Source organism: Pseudorca crassidens, chromosome 7 (assembly GCF_039906515.1).
Source record: "Pseudorca crassidens isolate mPseCra1 chromosome 7, mPseCra1.hap1, whole genome shotgun sequence".
Lineage (NCBI taxonomy): Eukaryota > Metazoa > Chordata > Mammalia > Artiodactyla > Delphinidae > Pseudorca > Pseudorca crassidens.
The window spans coordinates 31664239-31687631 of NC_090302.1; the positions used below are offsets into that span (position 1 = coordinate 31664239).

General features: G+C 42.5%; 1 protein-coding gene across 2 annotated transcripts in view; it reads right to left on the minus strand.

The window, feature by feature from the left end:
• The window catches only part of TMEFF1 (transmembrane protein with EGF like and two follistatin like domains 1), a 92680-nt gene extending 69952 nt beyond the window's left edge, over positions 1–22728 (minus strand). The window contains exon 1 of one of the 2 annotated variants that reach the window (XM_067743805.1): positions 22403–22711. In XM_067743805.1, coding sequence (XP_067599906.1) covers positions 22403–22598 — 196 coding nt within the window. In that variant the 5' untranslated portion in view covers positions 22599–22711. Of the gene's footprint in view, positions 1–22402 lie in introns of both variants that reach the window. The other variant, XM_067743806.1, reaches the window with a different exon arrangement.
• Positions 22729–23393: the final 665 nt, after the last annotated feature.

Below are 23393 nucleotides of genomic sequence, written 5' to 3' on the forward strand. Positions count from 1 at the left end.
CGATGCAGGGGACACGAGTTCGTGCCCCGGTCCAGGAAGATCCCACATGCCGCGGAGCGGCTGGGCCCGTGAGCCGTGGCCACTGAGCCTGCGCGTTCGGAGCCTGTGCTCCGCAGCAACGGGCTTAGCTGCTCCGCGGCACGTGGGATCTTCCCGCACCAGGGCTCGAACCCGTGTCCCCTGCATTGGCAGGCAGATTTTTAACCACTGCACCACCAGGGAAGTCCTCCAACAGTGTTTTATGAGAGGCCCGCGTACCACAAAAAAAAAAAAAAAAAAAAAAAAAAAAAACCAAACAAAGCTCTGAGGCAACAAGACACAAAGAGCTCCACTTTGATACCCACATGACAAGATATAAGAGGGGTAGAAAAGGGGCTAGGACACCTCACCACCCCTGGCGCAGCACACCTGGGCAGGCCAGCACAAAGCCAAGGAGACAGTGGTGTCAGGCTCCAAGGTGCACCTCTGATGTCTAGGGGCAGGTACCAATGCGCAACTTCAGGGGCAGCTAACATCACAAGAAAAACAAGACATGCTGTGTGGCAGCGGCCAGAATACATTAGTGAGCCTACATGGTACACCCCTGGGTAACTCCAAAAATAAACTTGGCAAGGAGGCATTCTGTGGGAGCTAGAGGTCCTACATTAACAGGTAAGGGTGAAAAGTCATGAAATTCTGATTATACTGGTTACTTGTCATGTTTTATTTTACACCTATCTTGCTATCAAATCCATGCTATTTTCATGTGTGTTAATGTGGTAAATGTGATTATGTAGTTAGTTGATCAGGAAGCAATTATGTATCTCCTATGTATCTAATATTATGCTAAGAATTTGGGATACACTGGAAAGAACATAACAGGGAGCTTATGATCTTGCTAATAACATGTGGAACAATAAGTGATTAATTCAATATAAATATAGTCTATAATAAGGGGGAAATTGTGTTGTACAGACTATGTTTGCTCTAGGAGTTTCAAGAAGTAGGAAATAAAAATAGATTTGAAGTATAGGGTGCAGTGTCAAAGATGGCAAGACTTGCACTGACCTTGAAAAATTAGTAACACTTTTTCTGATTATAAAACTAATATAGATAGTATCATTACACAAAATTTAGAAATGGCATTGTTTTAATTGCCCACAACATGTGGTAATATTAAAAGAGAGAGAAAAGAATGTTCTTATCTATGAACAATGTAAGTGAAAGCAGAGACACAAATAATTTAATAGTATGCATAAATATTAATTATCAGTGGTTCCCAAACCATGTTCCTTAGGAAAACTCGTGTCCTAGACTATAATGTACCTTCATTAAAATCAAGTAGAATTTCAGTTTCTCATTTGAAAGGGAAAAGCTTCAATGGAGAGAATGTTCTCATTTTAAGTGAGTTTTTTTTTCACTTAGATTTCTTAAACCCTCACTATCTGAGATACTTCCTTGCTAGCTGTCAACAAAACCAATGTTCAACAAATAGGTAAAGAATATTAATAGAAAAATTCCAACAGTGTTTTATTTTTCTTAATGTATCTTTTTTTTTTTTTTTGGCTGCGTTGGGTCTTTGTTGCTGCACACAGGCTTTCTCTAGTTGCGGCGAGCGGGGGTTACCCTTTGTTGCGGTGCGTGGGCTTCTCATTGTGGTGGCTTCTCTTGTTGCAGAGCACGGCATCTAGACCACAGGCTCAGGAGTTGTGGCACACGGGCTTAGCTGCTCCGCGGCACGTGGGATCTTCCCGCACCAGGGCTCGAACCCGTGTCCCCTGCATTGGCAGGCAGATTTTTAACCACTGCACCACCAGGGAAGTCCTCCAACAGTGTTTTATGAGAACACAAGATCATGAATGTCACAAGCTCACAAACATACACTTTAAATTGTTTTGTCATTGTGGCCGTCGTGGCTAATTGCCTACTTTGGATCTATTCTCTCCTTCTTACTTAGTAAGGGAACCCCAATTTTGTTCTGGGAAACAAGGTACTCAGCTAAGTAATCTATTTCCCCAGATCCCTTGTTGTGTACCACAGTTGATATATAAGCACTGTCCATTCTTCCTTCCTTATTCCATTCTTTGTTCTGCTTGGAAAGTAAACCTCTTGCCTAAGGTTGTGGAAACCATCTTACATGCGTGAAGGTGAAAGCTACGAGCTAAAGATGGTAGACCAGACAGACGGAGCAAGAGTGTGGAGAGAATTATGGAATCACCACACCCACCCTGGATTTCATCCCTCCAGACTTACTGTTACGGGAAATGAACACATAAAGTCCTTATCATTTAAGCCACTATTGGTCAGGTCACTGATACATGTAAGTTAAAGACAATCCTGACATAATGATTGCATGTAAATTTAAGATAAACATTTCTAAGGAAAGTCTTAAATAATCTGGTGCTACATCACAGTTTACATGATAAAATTACATTATCAAGAGCGTCACGACTTTCTGGTGTTCTGACCCCTCCCAAATTTGAGAACTACTGCCTTAGCTCAAACTCAGTATAGTAGGAATTCTATATTGGGATCATCTTCTGAATGTTACTTCTTTTCAAGTATTCTGTTCAGTACCAGGCATCAAGAGGGCACTCTACTACCTGTCAGTGATGATGATAACTACACACCTGCCTTCCTGAGCCCAAAATGGAAATTCAGCAAAAAGGATGAGCCATTTCTAAGGCCCTCAAAACTCAGTTCTCCAAATAGAAATATTTTACACAAGGAATCACTCAGCAGAGTGGCTCAAAACAGAAACACTTTGCTCTGGTTACAAATGTGCCAGACATATAATTCTCTAAATGTAAAACTTGTCTCAATTTTCATTAGCATTTCAAAGCTGGGGAACAATACACAGTAAGCGAAGGAACCCTACTTACTGTGAACCTGAACTGCCAGAATCCCCAACTTTTGGCAGCACTAACTAGGTTCAGGCTGCAGTTCAAAATGAGACCTATTAGCACTCCAGAATGATGTGACTTTCCTACCACCGTTCCAATTAAACAGAAGGTAGTTGGAGGATCTTCTGAGTTAGCTAGAAATTACAGGAGCCAAAAGTGAATTCACTTTGGAAATGTTACGACAGAATTGAGGGCTTCTCAGTCTCGGCACTACTGACATTTTGGGTTAGCTACTTCTTTGTTGGGGGCGGGGGCCATCCTGTTCACTGCAGGATGTTCAGCAACATCCCTGACCTCCACTCACTAGACGCCAGTAGGATCAGCTGTAACAACCAAAAATGTCTCAACATTACAAAACGTCCCCTAGGGAACAAAATCACCCCCGGGTTAGATCCACTATAAAAGATAAAATGAAAGGCTTTACATTTAATTCTCTAACACAATCATTACAAAGAAAGTAAGTCAAATAAGCAGCAATCTGCAAGATCTCTGCACATTACTACGGCTGTTTTTCATTTCAATAGGAGGACCTAAATATACTGCCTCCAAGTTTATGTCAAGTCCTGGCTCAGAGTGGGTGCCCCTCCTTTAATAATGTCTTAACCTCTAGAAAGCCTGGCTTCTTCCCCCTTCATATCAAAACTCTATCAAAGGTCAACATGACCTCTACTCTAAAGATCCATACCTTTTTTCTTAGTCTTACAACTCTTTTCTTGACCTTTCTACAGCAATTGACACACCTGGCCTCCCCTTCCAAACGAATCATCTTGATTATCCCCCCAACTCTCTGACCACTTCCCTTTTAATCACTTCTTTTCCCTTCTCCTACTGCTCAGTCCATGTCACTCTTAGAATTTATTCCCAATTTAATCAACTCTCCAGATTAACCAAAGTGTGCTTTTCTCTGTAAAACATACAAACCAATGCCCATGGCTCAATGAATCCTCAAGGCTACTAGGTCACTCTCTAGAACATTCACGAGTACTTTAGCTCCAACCAGGAGAGCAGCTCTTGTGCTTCAAGAGTCAGTTATGTATGTTATACAGCTTGTGTATGCCAACTGTATTTGTTATTGTAATTCTGTGGTTTCAACTCTTCATAAGAGTGAAAATAAATTGTTTCTATGAAAGCAAAATTGAATTCTACAGAAAGACTTAAGATGAGTTGCTTTTTACAAATAGCTATTGCCTTAGGTGTAGGCAAGATAAAAACCTAGATTTTTGTATCCACAAGTCTTTAAGTTCCTTTTTAAAGACGTTAGAACTGGAATGTGTACTCAATGCATTATGAATCTAGTTTATTCAAGAAAGGGGAAATTCCAGCTCTTCTCAAAGAAAAATTCTGGGACCTCTTTCAAAATACTGTTTAATAAATATATATTTTTAAGTTAAAACGTTACATGCATTTATGAATTATTTTGTCACTCCACACTTAAAAAACTTTGATTAACCAACTACCAGAATCTTAAAGCACTGAGACAAGACGGCTCCTACTATATATAAAAATATTCTGCCCTCAGCCATCCCATTGTGATATCTCATTTTACTTCTTCTCTCTCAGCATTCTCATGCACTCCCACCACTCAAGTCTCCAGTTGCTTTTCCCCAACCTTATTAAGCCACTTCCATCTGCTTTTGCCAATGCTATTTCCAGCCTTCAGAGCATTGTTGGGCAAAGTCCTATAAATGAATAAATAATACTTAACAATAAGTATTCTTTAAGTACTTATCAACACGTGGAAATTTTCAGTTCATCGCCAGTTGATTCCTTATTGACTCCCCTCCAGGACATGTTCAAACTCTGTACGTCGTTCTTAAGAAAATGTCAATGGGTTTATTCTCATTCTCTAGATGTTTATAGTATTTGGGAAAACCTGCATACCAATCCAGTCTTACAGGACCCCTGTAGGATGCTTTCACTCCCAAAAACACCCCAGCTTGTTCACGACCCCATATCCAACTGCCTACAAGACAGTTCCATGATCTCTACACTGAAAACAGTGGAAATATTAAGAATATTTAATGTTTAAATATTTAAACATTAAAATATCACCAGGAAATGGTGTGACACAGCCATGGAACATTAAACAGCTGTTTAAAAGGTTGTATATATTATATAGCAATGTGGAAATAGCTGATGAATGTCAAGTGAAAAGGCAGAAGACAAAGCTATACACATACACCAAGCTAATGTATAAAAAACACATATAAGGGGCTTCCCTCGTGGCGCAGTGGTTGAGAGTCCACCTGTCGATGCAGGGGACACGGGTTCGTGCCCTGGTCCGAGAAGATCCCACATGCCGCGGAGTGCCTGGGCCCGTGAGCCATGGCCGCTGATCCTGCGCGTCCAGAGCCTGTGCTCCGCAACGGGAGAGGCCACAGCAGTGAGAGGCCCACGTACAGCAAAAAAAAAAAATAATAATAAAACACATATAGGAAAATCCAGCCAGGAAAAAACAAAAGTTGGTTAACAGGGGCTGTGTTTGCACCAGTTGAACATGGATGATTTTTTCTCTTTAGAAGTTTCTATACCAGTTATATTTAATGGGGGAAAAGACTCAATGTGATTTCAAACAACCCCAGAGACAGCTTGCCATACAATGGACAAAGTGTGAGTTTGGGGGTCAATACGGGCCAGGTTCACATGTTGGTGCTTCACATTGTAGAGTATACCACCTTCCCTAGGTATTGTAATGATTAGATGAGATAATGTATTAAAAAGCAACAGTACCTAGTACAAGTAGGTATACAACAAAGATTCACTTCTCTTTCCCCAGACCAGTTTGAGAGATACCTTTAATGACACAAATCATTGAAAATCAAACAACAGATCTATCTAGGAAATGTTGACTTCAGGGACTTCCCTGGTGGTGCAGTGGTTGGGAGCCCGCCTGCCAATGCAGGGGACTCGGGTTCGAGCCCTGGTCCGGGAAGATCCCACATGCCACGGAGCGACTGGGCCCATGCGTCACAGCTACTGAGCCCACGTGCCACAGCTATTGAAGCCTGGGTGCCCTAGAGCCTTAGAGCCTGTGCTCTGTAGCAGGGGAGGCCACCGCAATGAGAAGCCCGTGCACCACAACTAGAGAAAGCCCGTGTGCAGCAACGAACATCAATGCAGCCATAAATAAATAAATTGATTTTTAAAAAAAATGTTGACTTCAGTCTCAGCAAATGAGATGAATTAGGAATTAAATTCTCTTCAACTTGTTTACTAAATTAACCATATTACATTACTGATTTTCTGCTATAAAGATATGAGGGGGAAAATAAACTGCACTCATACTTCATGATATAAAACCAAAAGCAGTTTACATTAATATTAAACAGCATCCGCAGCAGAGATGACTAAAAGTTCTCTAAGCTATATTTAACGAAGGAAATTCACATGTGCCACGTAATTATCTGACTCCAATACTTTTCATCCCATTCTGCACACTACTGCCAAACCACCCTTTGTTAAACACCACTTTGATCATGTCAATCCTCTACCCCAACACCTACAATCATTCCCTGCTGCCTACTTCAATTCTAAATTCCTCTATGTCAGTATGCTTCAGGCAAGGTGATGGGGAGGACAGTCTATTGCAGGATCAGAAAGAAATACCTAGATCTTGAGCTGGGTATTAATGGTACCCAGGGTCTTTCTAGCCCTTTCAAAGATCTCGAACTTCAACACTCTCTCCCTTACTATTTCTCACTAGCTTGGCAAACCTGTGTGCTTCACTCTCACAGATATATAAACTGAAGTCCTATATGGTTGCCAGGGGACAGGGACAGAAGAGTATTGGGACTGTTAATAGGTATGGAAATTCTTTTGGGGGGCAATGGAAATGCTTTGTAATTAAATAGTAGATAGTGGTGATGGTTGCATAACTGAATATATTAAAAAAAACACTGAATTGTATAAAATGGTGAGTTTTATGTTATGTGAATTTATATCTCAATAAAAAATTTAAAAGTTTAAGAATCAGAAAAAATAATCACGTTACCTAAATTAAAAAAAAAAATGAACAGGCATTATAATTCAGTGTTTAAGAGGCAGACCCTAGAATCAGACCTCCTAGATCAGTATCCTGGCTCTATCACTTATCAGCTATGTGACACCTTAGTAATTTACCACTCTGTGCCTCCGTTCCCTCATCTGTAAAATGGGGACAATAACACTAGGGACAATAACAGTACCCATCTCACAATGTTGATGAAGGATTAAATAAAGATAGGGAAAGCACTGAGAGCAGTGCATGACACGTCATAAGTGCTATGTTAAGTGTTTGCTATTATTTTTTTATTAACACCAGCTCTGGAGAAGGTGTGGAAAATGAGCACTCAAACCAACTATACCAGTATAAATTGGCAGAACCTCTCACAGGATAATATGGCTGTATACATGGAAATTTTAATTGTCTCTATGCCTTAACCCCACAATTCTATTCCTAGGAAATTATGATGGGGATAGAAGACAAAACATATAAAAACGTAGGTACAAGATTGGTAACATCAGCTTTTTTTTTTATAGCAGCAAAGTGGAAAAAAACCTAAGTGTCCATATGTTGGGAATTAATTAAATAAGGTATTGATGAAATATTATGCAGCCATAAAAGTATGCAGCAGAAACACATACACTGATATGGAAAGACCAAAATCCATTATGAAGTGAAAAAAAGCAGGTTATAAAATTATATAGGGACTTCCCTATGTTTACATAAGTATTTTAAAATTCTGCATGTATATTCAGTGTATTTCCTCCATCAAAAAATTTAAAATATCAATAAATAAATCTAAATACAAAAAAACACCCTCTGGTTCTATTTCTTTTTTCTTTTTTTGGCCGCTCCACATGGCTTGTGGAATCTTAGTTCCCTGACCAGGGATCGAATCTGGGCCCACAGCAGTGAAAGTACTGAGTCCTAACTACTGGACCACCAGGGAATTCCCATCTCTGGTTCTATTTCAAACCATTATTCCTTAGTGTCTGCAATACCAAATGGAATGGGAGGTAGCCAGAAACCAGAAGTCACCCACAAGGACAGAAATCTACAAAACAACCTGCAAGTTGGCACGGAAGAAACTGATATTAACTATTCTAAAAGAGAACTTTAAAAAGACTTCACAAACTCTGGTGCATTAGAAAGAGTTCCAGATTCAGAGTTTTGATTATTTGATTAAGTAACTATATAATCTTGGGCAACACTAAATCTCTCTGAGAAATCCCAGTTCCCTAGAGTAAAAATGGGTATAATAATCACTCCTCTGAGGGTTGCAAAGATTAAATGACATCTTTACAAAAGACCACTGGAAACTGTAAAGGTTACTTCTCCCCTCTGGGACAGAAACTCTGATACAACCACAACCTTAAACCATGGCAAACTGTTATAAAATAGTGAATAATTTTTTTAAAACTAACTTTAATTAAATGGTAATTAGGAAGCACTTATGGTCTGAACATGGAGAAGGAAACAATGGTAAACATAATGGCACCACCTAAAAAATATCTCAAACTACTTTAAAGTGAAAAAAACTATGAAAAAATGAACACAAGACACTAAACAAAGACTGAGCTGACTTGTGAACAATAGAGGATCTAAATATACAATAAGGCTAGAAACAACAGAATTGAAATAGAAATAACAGCAGTTTAGATTCACTTGTAAAACAGTATTATACGAAAGCTGACAAGGCAAAATAAGGTAAACTGAAAAATTCCAAAAGATCTGTCCTGTGAACAATAGTGGCTCCAGGTTAAACAGCATATGCCAAAGCAAACACCCATATCAAGGAAAAAGTTCAAACTTTTTCTGGTATAAATTGAAATCGTTTCAGCATAAACATTACGATACTGCAGAGGGGAATGGCAATCATCACAGACTTCTTCTTTACATTTTTCCATATTCCTCAAATTTCTTATATCAAACAAATACTGCCTTTATAACAAAGAAAAAAGGTGTGGCGTTTTTTTTTCCTTTTTTTTTTCTTTTCTTTGCTTTTTTTTTTTAAACCATGGAAAAGAAAGACTCAGAATATTTGCATAAAAATGAGAAAAATGGCGCCATGGCTGAAAAGTTTCTGAAGGCAGAAGAATATGTTAAGAACTTTAGAATTCAAAGACTGATGAAACTACTGAGCCATGAAAAATACATGACACTTGTAAAAAGGAAATAGATTCAAATAGTAACAAAAGATTAACAGTAAATCATCTAATAAACTAAAAGCAAATACTGAGGGAGTTTTAAGATTTAAACATAGAATTTCAAAGTGCATGAGAAGAAAAATATGCAAAATCCTAAATGCTTCGTTTCTCCCATGAGAGAAGCTAATGATGGAATTAATAGTAAGAATAATGAAAATAGTTCTGCTAAAACAATGTTTCTAATAATGTAAAAAAGGGGGGAGAGGGAAGGAGGAGGTAAATGGGTTGACATTATCTCCCAATTCAGCTTTTACAAAATTGAGGGCTTCCCTGGTGGCGCAGTGGTTGAGAATCTGCCTGCTAATGCAGGGGACACGGGTTCGAGCCCTGGTCTGGGAGGATCCCACATGCCATTGAACAACTAGGCGCGTGAGCCACAACTACTGATCCTGCGCGTCTGAAGCCTGTGCTCCCAACAAGAGAGGCCGCGATAGTGAGAAGCCCATGCACCGCGATGAAGAGTGGCCCCCACTTGCCGCAACTAAAGAAAGCCCTGGCACAGAAACGAAGACCCAACACAGCCAAAAATTAATTAATTTTTTAATTGAAAATTTACACGCCATTAGAGAAATCACATATATAGGAGAAATGAGGGATAACATATATGAACTTAAAAGATGGTTGGTTATAATAAAAAAGACAATAACAAGTATTGGCCAGAATATGGAGAAATTAGAGCCCTCAGACATTGCTGGTGAAAATGTAAAACGGTGCAGCCACTTATGAAAACAGTTTGGCAGTTCCTCAAAATGTTAAACATAGACTTACCATGTGACCCAGCAATTCTACTCCTAGGTATGTACCCAAGAAAACTGAAAACATATGTGCACACAAAAACGTGTGCATGAATGTTCATAGTGGCATTATTCATAATAGCTCAAAAGGAGAAACAAACCAAATGTCCATCAGGTGATGAATGGATAAACAGAATGTGGTATTATTCATACAATGAACTATTATTTGGTCATAAAGAGGAATGAAATTCTGAAACATGCTATGACATGGATGAACCTTGAAAACATTATGCTAAGTGAAAGAAGCCAATCACCAAAGGCCACATATTGTATGATTCCACTTATATGCAATGTCTAAACTTGGCAAATCTACAGCAAAAGATAGATTAGTGGTTGCCTAGGGCTGTGGGAGTGGGGTTTGGGGAGTGACTGCTAAAGAATATGAGGTCTCTTTTGGGGAGGACAAAAAAGTTCCAAAATTGATTGTGGTGATGGTTGCACAACCTTGCGGCTATACTAAAAACAACTGGATTTTACATTTTAAAAGATAATCATGATCATGGAGGGTAGCACAAATATCATAATTACTTCACTTAATGTAAACGGGCTGAATACCTATGAAAGCAGAATGGTCTACATATACATTGGGAAACAAATCCCAACACTTAAAAACTAAAAAACAAACACAAATCCAAAAAGGAATGGGCAACATTATGACTTCAGGAGATTCTTTAAATCTGCCTTGCACAAAAATAAAAAGTACAACAAAAAATGAAACAAAAACTATACAATGTATATGTCCCTAACAGAATAACAAAAATATAAGAAAAATTGTGAAAAATAAACCCGTATCATAACTGGAGGCTTCAATGTTTCATTAACAATAGACAACTACACAAAGAATTAAAAGTACAGAACTGATATAAAGCATAAATTAAACCATTTCCCTTGGTAGGAGCCAACTTGGCAGAGTCAGGTTCAGAAAAGAAAGATTTAGATACATAGATATAGATATAATATAGATATAGATGTAAGGTAGATAGAGATATACATACATAGAGATAGATAGACTTAGATACAGAAAGAGACTATGATAGAGCAAATGTGGTGAAACCTTAACTGGGAAACCTGGGTATACTACATCAACTTACCTCAAAGTTTAAAATTCAAAAAAAATTTTTAAGTTTAAGTAAAATTAATAGTTATATAATAGGAAGACTTCCCTGGTGGCGCAGTGGTTAACAGTCCGCCTGCCAATGCAGGGGACACGGGTTCAAGCCCTAGTCCGGGAGGATCCCACATGCCACGGAGCAACTAAGCCCATGCACCACAACTACTGAGCCTGCGCTCTAGAGTCCGTGAGCCACGACTGCTGAGCCCACGTGCCACAACTAATGAAGCGCGGACGCCTAGAGCCCGTGCTCCGCAACGGGAGAGGCCACCGCAGTGAGAGGCCCACGCACTGTGGGGAAGAGTGGCCCCCGCTCGCCACAACTAGAAAAAAGAAAGCCCACGTGCAGCAACGGAGACCCAACGCAGCAAAAAATAACTAAATAAATTAATTAATTTTTTTTAAAAAGTTATATAATAGGAGACTAAGAAGCCAAGGAAATAACACTTTATTTTCTGAGGTATATTTCATAAAATGTGTTCTCATACTAGAACGCAGAGACACAGCCAGTTTTAATGTGAAAACCTAGAAATTCTATGACACATTCTTAGACCATAATGCAAAACCAAAAAACAATCTATCTGTAACATATCTAAATTCATAAATTTTACAACAATGATGAAAGGAATGTTATCAAAAATGCCTGTGGTCTTAAGGGAAAAGAAAAACAATGATCTGTTTCCACCTCAAGAATTTAGAAAGAAAAAAAAGGGAAAGTTGAAAAAGAGGAAGTACTAAAACTAAGATATAAAATTAATAAAGGAAAACTAAATATGATAAAAATATCATTAGAGAGTGTTTCAAGGAAAATCGTATAGTCAGAGATAGCAGGGTAGCTTTCAAATACGAAGAGGTAGGAGGTGGATTCAAGGCAAAGGTTGAGAAGGAAAAGAACAGAGTGCAGCACTGTGGGTGGAAATGTAAATTGATACAGCCACTATGGAGAACAGTATGAAGGTTCCTTAAAAAACTAAAAATAGAACTACCATTATGACCCAGCAATCCCACTACTGGGCATATACCCTGAGAAAACCATAATTCAACAAGAGTATGTACCACAATGTTCATTGTAGCACTATTTACAATAGCCAAGACATGGAAGCAACCTAAATGTCCATCGACAGATCAATGGATAAAGAAGACGTGGCACATATATACAATGGAATATTACTCAGCCATAAAAAGAAACAAATTTGAGCTATTTGTAGTGAGGTGGATGGACCCAGAGTCTGTCATACAGAGTGAAGTAAGTCAGAAAGAAAAAAACAAATACCGTATGCTAAAACATATATATGGAATCTAACAAAAAAAAATGGTTCTGAAGAACCTAGGGGCAGGACAGGAATAAAGACACAGAAGTAGAGAATGGACTTGAGGACACGGGGAAGGGGAAGGATAAGCTAGGACGAAGTGAGAGAGTGGCATGGACATATATACTACCAAATGTAAAATAGATAGCTAGTGGGAAGCAGCCGCATAGCACAGGGAGATCAGTTTGGTGCTTTGTGACCACCTAGAGGGGTGGGATAGGGAGGGTGGGAGGGAGACGCAAGAGGGAGGAGATATGGGGATGTATGTATACGTATAGCTGATTCACTTTGTTATAAAGCAGAAACTAACACACCATTGTAAAGCAATTATACTCCAACAAAGATGTTAAAAAAAATAAAAGAACAGTGCAGCAGAAGTTGCAAGGAGTACAGGCAGGAGAGGTGCTCAGATGGTAAGGGTTTGAAACTGCAGAAATAAGGATTTGCATTTAAGTTGGTGATGGTGAGTAACAGGAATGAGGGAAGGAATACACACCAATTTGACCCTCCTCCAAACAGGCTCTCCATCCCAAATCAAGAGCATCACAGTTCATCCCGCCTCCTATGGCAGGTGATCCAGAAGCTAAGGGAGAAAAAGGTCAATGAAAGGATGGCTGGGTAGGGACTAACAAAGTGAACAGCTGATGCTCCACTAGACAACTCTGGAGGATTTTTGCCACGTGGCAGGAGCCTAATGTTACCAATACCTCCAAGTTTAGAAGGGCAGACCACAATCCAGATTTTTAAGTGACACCTCAAGATTTTTAATGGTTAACAACCAATGCAATTTTTAAAAATACAGTGCAGGCCAAACAAGTCCTCTGAGTTCTCCCCATTTCCACTACTGTTATCTTTCACCATGCTCCCAGTCTCTTCCCTTCTCCCTTTCATCTTCAACAATTCCAGACTTTGTTTTCTAAAACCACAATGTCACTCGAATCCTTTAAGTTTCCCTTTGTCTTCAGAGCAAGTGCCAAACCTTCAGCTCAGCCTTCAAGGCCTTCCTCTAACATGGTGGCAGTTGTGTGACTCACCTCCTGCCTTAATCCCCACATCCCAGTATCCCCAAATATTCCCCTCACTGTCACATCTTTGTACCTTTTCCAACAGCATTCCCATGGCCCAGAGAATACCCCTTCCAACTCTTCTCAGTTTCTACGTTCATTCAGTCATTAATTCCACAAATAAATATGAGATGGGGGGCTTCCCTGGTGGCACAGTGGTTTAGAATCCGCCTGCCAATGCAGGGGACACGGGTTTGAGTCCTGGTCCAGGAAGATCCCACATGCCGCAGAGCAGCTAAGCCCGTGCGCCACAACTACTGAGCCTGTGCTCTAGAGCCCGTGAGCCACAACTACTGAGCCCGCATGCCACAACCACTGAAGCCTGCACGCCCTAGAGCCCATGCTCCGCAACAAGAGAAGCCACCGCAATGAGAAGCCCGTGCACTGCAACGAAGAGTAGACCCCGCTCGCCTCAACTAGAGAAAGTCCATGCGCAGAAACAAAGACCCAACACAGCCAAAAATTAATTAATTAATTTTAAAAAATGTATGAGATGGGCATCTAATTTTGTGCCAGACACAGTTCTAGGCACAGATAACACAGTAGTGAAAGAAACAGACAAAAATCCCTGCCCTCATGGATCTACACAGAGGAGTCAGAGAATAAGTAACATGTATAACAGGTCACACAGGAAAAGGTGCTTTGGAGCAGGAAGAAAACATAAATGAGGATTCAAGTGGAAGGGGGGCAGAAGGGGTGGAAGGTGGAAAAGCGTGCAATTTTAGGGCATCATTTTGCAAGTGATGTTAAAGACGTGAAGGAGATGAGGGGATAAACAACTGGGACAAGAAGGTTCCAAGCAAAAGGAACATCAACAGCAAAGGCCTCAGGCAAAAGTGGGGCTGGTGTTTCAGGCTCACATTCTGCCTGTAAAACCCAGCTAGAGTGCCACTTATTCAGAGAAAGTGTTGTTTTGATGCCTAGAAATCAGAATTATTCATTCCCTCAACACTGTATCTGTATCTTCCTTAGGGCACCTTGCATAGTGGAAACTCTCACTGATGAATTAATCATAAAAGTCAGGTAGAGCAAGGAATCATTTTTTAAAATGACACATAATTATAGCCATTTTTAACTTTAAACATATAAATGTACATTCATTTCCCCATGTGCCATCAAGACCTCCGGGTCTGCCAAATGCAGCCCCCCCCTTCCTTGGATAAACCACACTCATAGTCCGTTATCTACAATGTCCGTTTTCCTCTCTTTTACAGTAGAACGGGACTTTAAAATACTTGCAAAGTTTGCTAGGAGCAGAGTCCTTCCAGAGATTTATAAGGTTTCCCCAATCTGTTTCAGCTGTCTTTACCACAATGTAATTCATTGAAAGGCAATTCTTTCAGCTTCATGCCTTTATCAAGTCTTTCCAAAGCAATGCATAAAAACAATTCCTCGTGCATTCACATTTCATCTATTTGAGTAATATTTACTAATTTATACTCACAACTACCAGTGGTATAAGTAAATCTGAGAACAAACACAACTGATTCTTGGTAAGCAGAGAAATCAAATGATACACAGACAAACCAGAGTTAACCTACCCCTGGAGCATCTGTGTGCTGTGGGATTTGGACAGTATGGTTTACTAAGGGAATGTTTAATACAGAAAGTTAAAATCAAGCCCAGCAAAGGATCTGAATAGACATTCTTCCAAACAAGATATATAAATGGCCGTTACGCATATAAAAATGTGCTCAACGTCATTAGGGAAATGCAAATCGAAACCACATTGATCCACAACTTCAACTAGGACTCCAACTAAGATGACGATAATCAAAAAGACAATAACAAGTGTTGGAGAGGATGTGGAGAAATTGGAACCCTCATACAGTGCTGGGGAAAATCTAAAATGGTTGCAGCTCCTTTAAGAAAGTTTGCTAGTTCCTCAAAATGTTAGAGTTAAACAAGAAAATTGAAAACATATGTCCACACAAAGACTTGTACATGAATGTTCACAGCAGCATTTTTCATAAAGCCAAAAAGAGTACACAACCCAAATGTCCATCAACTGACAGAAAACCAAAATGTGCCATATACATCCATACTGTGGAATATTACTCAACCATAAAAATGAATAAAGTTCTGATACATGCTACAACATGGATGACTCCTGAAAATGTCAGGCTAAGTGAAAGAAGCCAATCACAAAAGGCCACATACTGTATGATTCCATCTATATGCAACGTCCAAAATAGGCAGATCCATAACGTCAGAAATAAGATTAGTAGTTGCTAAGGGCTGGGGGGAAAGAGGAACATGGAATCACTGTTAATAGGTGTGGGATTTCTTTTTGGGGTGAAATGTCTTGGAATTAGATAGTGGTGATGATTGTACAACTTTGTGACTATACTAAAAATCACTTAACTGTACACCTTTTAAAAATTCCAATGCTAAAAAAAAAAAAAAAAATTCCAATGCTGTCAGTGTTCAATAAATGCTTACTTTTGAGTGGGGTGGAGGGAAGAGGGAGAAAGCCCAGGTCTAGTAAATAGAAATTTCCTGTGTATATTTATAAGAGGCTAACTAACCACCTCTGTTGGAACATAAGGCCCTTGAAGGCAGAGATGACCTCTCATATATTCCCTTAATATCTAGTATATTAGGTTATACTAGGCAGGTATTCAATCAAGTTTCACTAAATAAGTTAATAAACACCCACATATTACATACCAGGGAGCTAGAAGTGTCCTGATCAAGATTTTATACTAATTAGGAAAAATTCACTTTTTATTCCCCAAAATCCTGAATTGCCACTAACAAGGCACTTCTGTTAGGTCCCATTTGTTTATTTTTGTTTTTATTTCCATTACTCTAGGAGATGGATCCAAAAAAATATTGCTTCAAATTTATGTCAAAGAGTATTCTGCCTATGTTTTTCTCTATGAGTTTTATAGTATCCGGTCTTACATTTAGGTCTTTAATCCATTTTTAGTTTACTTTTGTACATGGGGTTAGAGAATGTTCTAATTTCATTCTCTTATTTGTTTGTTTGTTTGTTTATTTTTTGCCATGCCACACAGCTTGCAGGATCTTAGTTCCCTGACCAGGTATCAAACTTGGGCCCCGGCAGTGAAAGTGCCAAGTCCTAACTATGACCACCAGGGAATTCCCTCCAATTTCATTCTTTTACACATAGCTGTGCAGTTTTCCCAGCACCACTTATTGAAGAGATTGTCTTTTCTCCATTGTATATTCTTGCCTTTGTCATAGATTATTTGACCATAAGTGCATAGGTTTATTTCTGGGCTTTGTATCCTGTTCCATTGATCTATATGTCTGTTTTTGTGCCAGTACCATACTGTTTTGATTATCGTAGCTTTGTAGTATAGTCTGAAGTCAGGGAGCATAATTCCTCCAGCACCGCTCTTCTTTCTCAACATTGCTTTGGTTATTCAGGGTCTTTTGTGTTTCCATACAGATTTTAAAATTTTTTGTTCTATTTCTATGAAAAATGCCATTGGTAACTTGATAGGGATTGCACTGAATCTGTAGATTGCCTTGGACAGTATGGTCATTTTATTTATTTATTTTTTAATTTATTTATTTTTGGCTGCATTGGGTCTTTGTTGCTGTGTGCAGGCTTTCTCTAGTTGTGGCAAGTGGGGGCTACTCTTCGTTGTGGTGCATGTGCTTCTCATTGCGGTGGCTTCTCTTGCTGCAGAGCACGTGCTCTAGGCACGTGGGTTTCAGTAGTTGTGGCTCACGGGCTCTAGAGTGCAGGCTCAGTAGCTGTGGCGTACGAGCTTAGCTGCTCCACAACATGTGGGATCTTCCCAGACCAGGGATCGAACCCGTGTCTCCTGCATTGGCAGGCGGATTCTTAATCACTGTGCCACCAGGGAAGTCCCAGGATGGTCATTTTAACAACATTGATTCTTCCAGTCCGAGAACACGGTATATCTTTCCATCTATTGTGTCATTTCAATTTCTTTCATCAGCGTCTTACAGTTTTTGGAATACAGATGTTTTGCCTCCTTAGGTAGGTTTATTCCTAGGTATTTTATTCTTTTTGATGTGATGGTAAATGGGAGTGTTTCCTTAATTTCTCAACGAGGCACTTCTCTTAATCTGAAGTTTATATCATCCATTTATATCATCCTTACCACCACCACAATCCAGAGGATCCACTTCTAATTCCCGTGACATTTTAAAAACCTACTTCAAATTCTCCACCTTACGTCTCTCACCAGTGCAGCTTGTTGGTCTCTCTGAATGTTTTTCTTTCTCTTTAACCCCATTCCCTAAGACATCTATGTCTCACATGTTTAGCCTCATTTTTTCTTCTCTAACACCCTAGAGCCAAAAAAGACTATTATCATTATCTCCACATTATAAATGAAAAGGGGGGGGGCATGTCTAAGGTTACCTGGTCTCCTGGGTTCAAGGTTCATTTTTCTTCACATAAATCCTGTATTTCCAGACTTTTTTCTCTTTGGATGAACATGGAGCTTTCTGATAAGTTAGATTTTTAAAAGAATAAGTACAAATAAAAAGATAAAATCAAAACAGTAAGTATAAAGTCCACAATGAGTGGAGAACTGAGACAGAGGACAATTTTTTTTTAAGTCTGGTTTAGAACAAGAAGAGATAAACAAAGGGCCCACTGCTTAGGGAAGATGTTGTAATATCAAGAAATAACAGGGATAATACAGATCCTTTCAGTTTCTTCTTTGTTTACGTAATCTTCTCCAAAGAGCATGATCTTCAAACTAGGAAAGGTAGAACTCTGATAAAACAAAGCTAACATCTAAGGTAAGTGGCATGGAAAGTGGACAGTAATGGAATAGAGATCTTCAAACTAGGAAAGGTAGAACTCTGATAAAACAAAGCTAACATCTAAGGTAAGTGGCATGGAAAGTGGACAGTAATGGAATAGAGAGCTAGTTCAAAAGAATTTGCTTTCTGATCCAAACAAATCATACTCCATGGTACTGAAAAAACTTTAAGATCTGACTGCTGATTATCTAAGCTGTCTTGACAAGGTGCCAGAAGACCAGAAATGAGAGAATGCATTCTCAATTTTCAAAAAAGGAGAAATGGAAATCCAGAAAAAAAATCCATAAGTGAAGTTGCCACATATCCACTGAAAAACTCTAGAATGGGTAAATAAGTTTTTGAACACAATAAAAAGAAAAGGCCACCATGTGCTCTTGATTAAGGCAGACTATATGACATTTGCTTTTTGATATGATTACTAAAATGGAAAATGGATGATACAGACATATATATATACTGATTCAAACAAGACAATCTGACAGAATCTTTTAATGATAGGCTGGCGAACAAAACGGGAAAATGTTGAACAGCAGAAGCTCAAAAATCTGTCAAATGCAACTAGGAGGATGCATAGCTGGCTGAACATCTGGTTGATTAATGTATCAACATCAACCGATTTAGAAGCAAGTCAGCAGTAAAATATCACATAGTTCCATTCTTTTCCACAATCTAGACAACTTCTATTAATTTAATAAAGCCACAGATCTGCTCTTCACATTTACAAGGGCCACAAAGCTGTGAGTGACCCAACTTACACAGCCAGACAGAATCAGGCTTCAGAAAGGTCAGAGTAGGCTGAAATGACGGTCCAAAACCCAAAATGAAAATCAACAGGGAGTCAAGGCCAGCATTTAGATTTTAAAACTCAAACGTGTAAAGGAATAAACTTTGTGGAAAATACCTAGGTAATAAAAGCTACTAAAAAAATCTATGCACAATCTCAACATGCATTAATAGATGCCTATGTTCAGACTGGAGTATTATAGCTCTCTAATTAATCAACTTAAAAAAATTTATTTTCCGGGGCTTCCCTGGTGGCACAGTGGTTAATAATCCACCTGCCAGTGCAGGGAACACGGGTTCAAGCCCTGGTCCGGGAAGATCCCACATGCCACAGAGCAACCAAGCCCGTGCACCACAACCACTGAGCCTGTGCTCTAGAACCTGCGAGCCACAACTACTGAGCCCACATGCCACAACTACCGAAGCCCATGCGCCTAGAGCCCGTGCTCCGCAACAAGAGAAGCCACCGCAATGAGAAGCCCGCACACCGCAATGAAGAGCAGCCCCAGGGTTTCCCTGGTGGCGCAGTGGTTAAGAATCCGCCTGCCAATGCAGGGGACACGGGTTCGAGCCTTGGTCCAGGAAGATCCCACATGCCATGGAGCAACTAAGCCTGTGCGCCACAACTACTGAGCCTGCACTCTAGAGCCCGCAAGCCACAACTACTAAGCCCGTGTGCTACAACTACTGAAGCCCATGTGCCTAGAGCCCCTGCTCTGCAGCAAGAGAAGCCGCTGCAATGAGAAGCCCGCTCACCGCAACGAAGAGTAGCCCCCACTTGCTGCAACTAGAGAAAGCCCACATGCAGCAACGAAGACCCAATGCCGCCAAAAATAAATAAAATAAATTTATTAAAAAAAAAAAGAGCAGCCCCCTCTCGCCGCAACTAGAGAAAGCCCACACACAGCACTGAAGACCCAACGCAGCCAAAAATAAATAAATTTATTTTTTAAAATTTTATTTTTCATATGAATCATTCCCAGATCTTCCTCCTAGAAAGAGTTATGACAAGAATCTACAAATATCATTTAGTTAAAACTCTAGCTTTAGACCCAGTTATTCAAGTATATCTTAGCATTAGGAAACATTTTATTTGATGAGCCTAATTTACTGTTATATATATCAAAATATCAATATACCCTTGAAAGAAGACTCAGATATTATTAAATCCAAATCCCTCTTTTAATAAAAGAGGAAACTAAGAAGAATTAAGTAACTTGCTCCGAATCACACAGTTGCTTAGCAAGGGCCAAAATCCGCAAATCAGTCCCTTTTTTCCACACCTTGTGGGTTTCCAGCCCTGTATGTCCTTTCTTAAAACTTGTACTATCCATAAAGAGTTAGAATGCATACACAAAAACATCCGTCAATACACACTTTATTTTGCTAAGGACAAATTATCTCAGCAAGAACAAATAACCACAGCACATTAGCCCATAAAATATTTTGACATGGTGTGATCACTTACTAGTTTGATAACCAGTATTTGTTACAAAAAGGCACTCTAATATACAAATGACTTTTATTTTTAACCATTAAAGTGTGATTAATGGTTAAAATATCACCCCATATTCCACTTAACATTAGAAAAATAGGGACTTCCCTGGTGGCGCAGTGGTTAAGAATCTGCCTGCCAGTGCAGGGGACATGGGTTCGAGCCCTGGTCGGGGAAGATCCCAGATGCTGTGGAGCAACTAAGCCTGTGCGCCACAACTACTGAGCCTGCGCTCTAGAGTCCGCGAGCCACAACTACTGAGCCCGCGTGCCACTATTACTGAAACCCGTCCACCTAGAGCCGGTGCTCTGCAACAAGAGAAGCCCGTGCGCCCCAACTAGAGAAAGCCCACACGCAGCAACGAAGACCCAACACAGCCAAAAATAAAGTTTTTTTTTAATTAGAAAAATAAAGTAAAAGTTATTTCATGGGTGGAAAAGTTTTAATGGACACACTGTTGTTTACTATGCTAACCCCTCCCCGATCATAAAACATGTCATTATGAAAATTATTAAAAGAATTTTAGACCTTCAAACCTTAACAGCAGGCCAAAGGTTTTCTTCATGCAGGGTAGCATAAGCATCTGTGCTGAGGCCCTCTGGCTCCCTCCTCACTCCCCCCAAAAAAATGCCCCTTCAAGAGCCCTTTGGGTACAAAGGTTGTCTGGCAGGCAGACTACCCGGATTCCCTGTGGCCTGTCCACCCTCTCTTTCTCCCTCTCCCCCACCCCCCATGCTGCTTCTCCCACCCTTGGTTCAAAGAAGACAAGTGGAGAATGAGAACTGATAAAAGGGCAAGTTAGCAAGGCTGTGGCTTACGATCACTAGCATCTGCCAGGCCAGCTCCAGGAGGACCTACCCACCCCTAAATGAGACCTGGAAGCCTCTCCTTGCCCCAGGGCTCCTCTGGGACCCATTGTGAAAGGAAAAGGGAACTTCACGGCCAGGATACCCTCCTCCACAGTCTCGTCCCCAGCAGGCTCTTTGTTTCCAGCAGCTGCGGGGGTGCAGACGGCCTTGGAGAGAGGGGAGAGGTCACTCCCGTGCTCCCGTGGCTGCCAACCTCCAGGCCCTCCCGCAAAGCAGACAAACGCACGCACACGATCACTTCCTCGGAACCGCTTCCCTCTTTCCACACCACCTTAACCAGGCTCACACCTTGCTACACAGAGGCACTCCCTGAGACCTAACTGCCTCTTTCTGTTAGCCAAATCCTACACAGGATGATTCCCTAGCTACCCTCCCTCTGAATCGACACAAACGAGGTTCACCCCAGGACCCGCACCCTTCCTCTTCAGTGCATACCCCCGGCACATCTCTGAGCTCCTGGCTTCACCCAGCGCAACACACAAAAGCAGAGGGTCACTTCCCGGGCCCCAGGACCTTCCCTGCTCATATTCATAGACCCGGGGTCACTACAAGCTCCGAGCGCCCACCTCTCAACCCAAAAGACACACACACACACTATCACTCTACTTGGTCAATCTGCGTCCTCTGGGCCACCCGTTCCCTTTACCCACACGACCCCTCTGAGACCCGAGTGCCCGAAGAAGGAAACTCCCCAGCTCACGTTCACTCCCCTGGCCCCTCACCGTCACACATACACACAGAAAATCCCTGCCTGGGGCCGCCCTCCCTCCCCTGAGCCTTCACAACACAAACACGCGCTCCCGCGTGTACACCCACGATCACACCGGGGGCCCCGGCCGCTGCCTCCCCTTCGCCGGCCGGGCCTCACCTCCTCCCAACACTCCCGGCCGCCCGCGCCCAGCCACCCGGCACACACGGACTCACGCACAGCCACTCCCCGGCCCCACGCCGGTCCCCAAGCCCGCACCGCGCGCTTGCGCCCTGCCCCGCGCCCTCGCTCACCCTCGGCCCAGCTCCCGGGACCCCCACGCCCGGGCCCGGCCCAGCCGGGTCGCGGGGACCTGCAGGGAGGCGGCAGCGGGAACGGAGGGAGGGAGGGGCCGCAGGGGCGCGCTCCGGCCAGTCCTACCTGAGCAGTTGATGCTCTTGCCTTTGCCGCCGGGACAGTCCCCGCCGCCGCCGCCTCCGCCACCCGGGGGCTGGTTGGACGCGCGGCTCCCGGGCAGAGAGAAAGCGAAAAGCAGAAGCACCGACGTGTAGCAGCAGAAGGCGAGCGGGGGCGCGGCCGGCAGCCGGAGCGGCGCCTCAGCGGCCGCGGCGCCCATGACTGGCGCCCCTGGACGGCGGGAAGCGCAGGGAAGCGCAGGCCCCGGGCATCCAGCCGCGCGCCGGGAGCCCCGCCGCTGCCTCGGCGCCAACTACCAGCCGCGCCGCTGCGCCCGGTAGCAGTCCCCCAGCATCCCCGCCCCACCCGCAGCGCCCGCCAGGCCCTGGCCCGCCGCGCTCGGGACGGAGTCGGAGGGTCGGGACGGGTGCGCGCGAGGGTTCGAGCCCGCGCCGGGGAGACCGAGGCCGGGGGACGAGCGGGCGCGCGCGCGGCGGGAGGGGGTCGTGGGGCGGGGGTCGCGGGGCGGGGGCAGGCCCAGCCCCTCGCTCGCCTGCTTGCCTTCCCTTTGTGTCCGCAGCCGTCGCCGCCGCGTCACAAAGACCCCGGCCCGCCCGGTGAGGGGAGCGTGACAGAGCCGCCGGCGGGAGGGGTGGCTACGACCCCGCCCCGCGCACACCCCCAGCGCTCGCGCCGGCAGCTCCGCCCCCGCCCGCGGCCGGCGCCGCCTCCGGGGGAGCTATTGTTCCTGCGGCGGGGCGGGAGCGAGGGGGGTGGGAGGTGCTGTCGCCCTTCGGTCCGGCCACGGGGGGCTGGCGGGCGCCGTGGAGGCTCCGAAAGCATTACCCTAACAGACGTTTTTGCCGCCCTTTGTGAGCATTTTTGAAGCGTTTCTTTGGCCCAGCAAAAGGGCAGGTGGTCTATGATATAGCTATTTTCTAGGTGAAGAAACTGAGCCGCGGAGAAGTGAAGGTGACTTGTACAAGGTCACCTACGAGGAAACGGGCAGGACCCC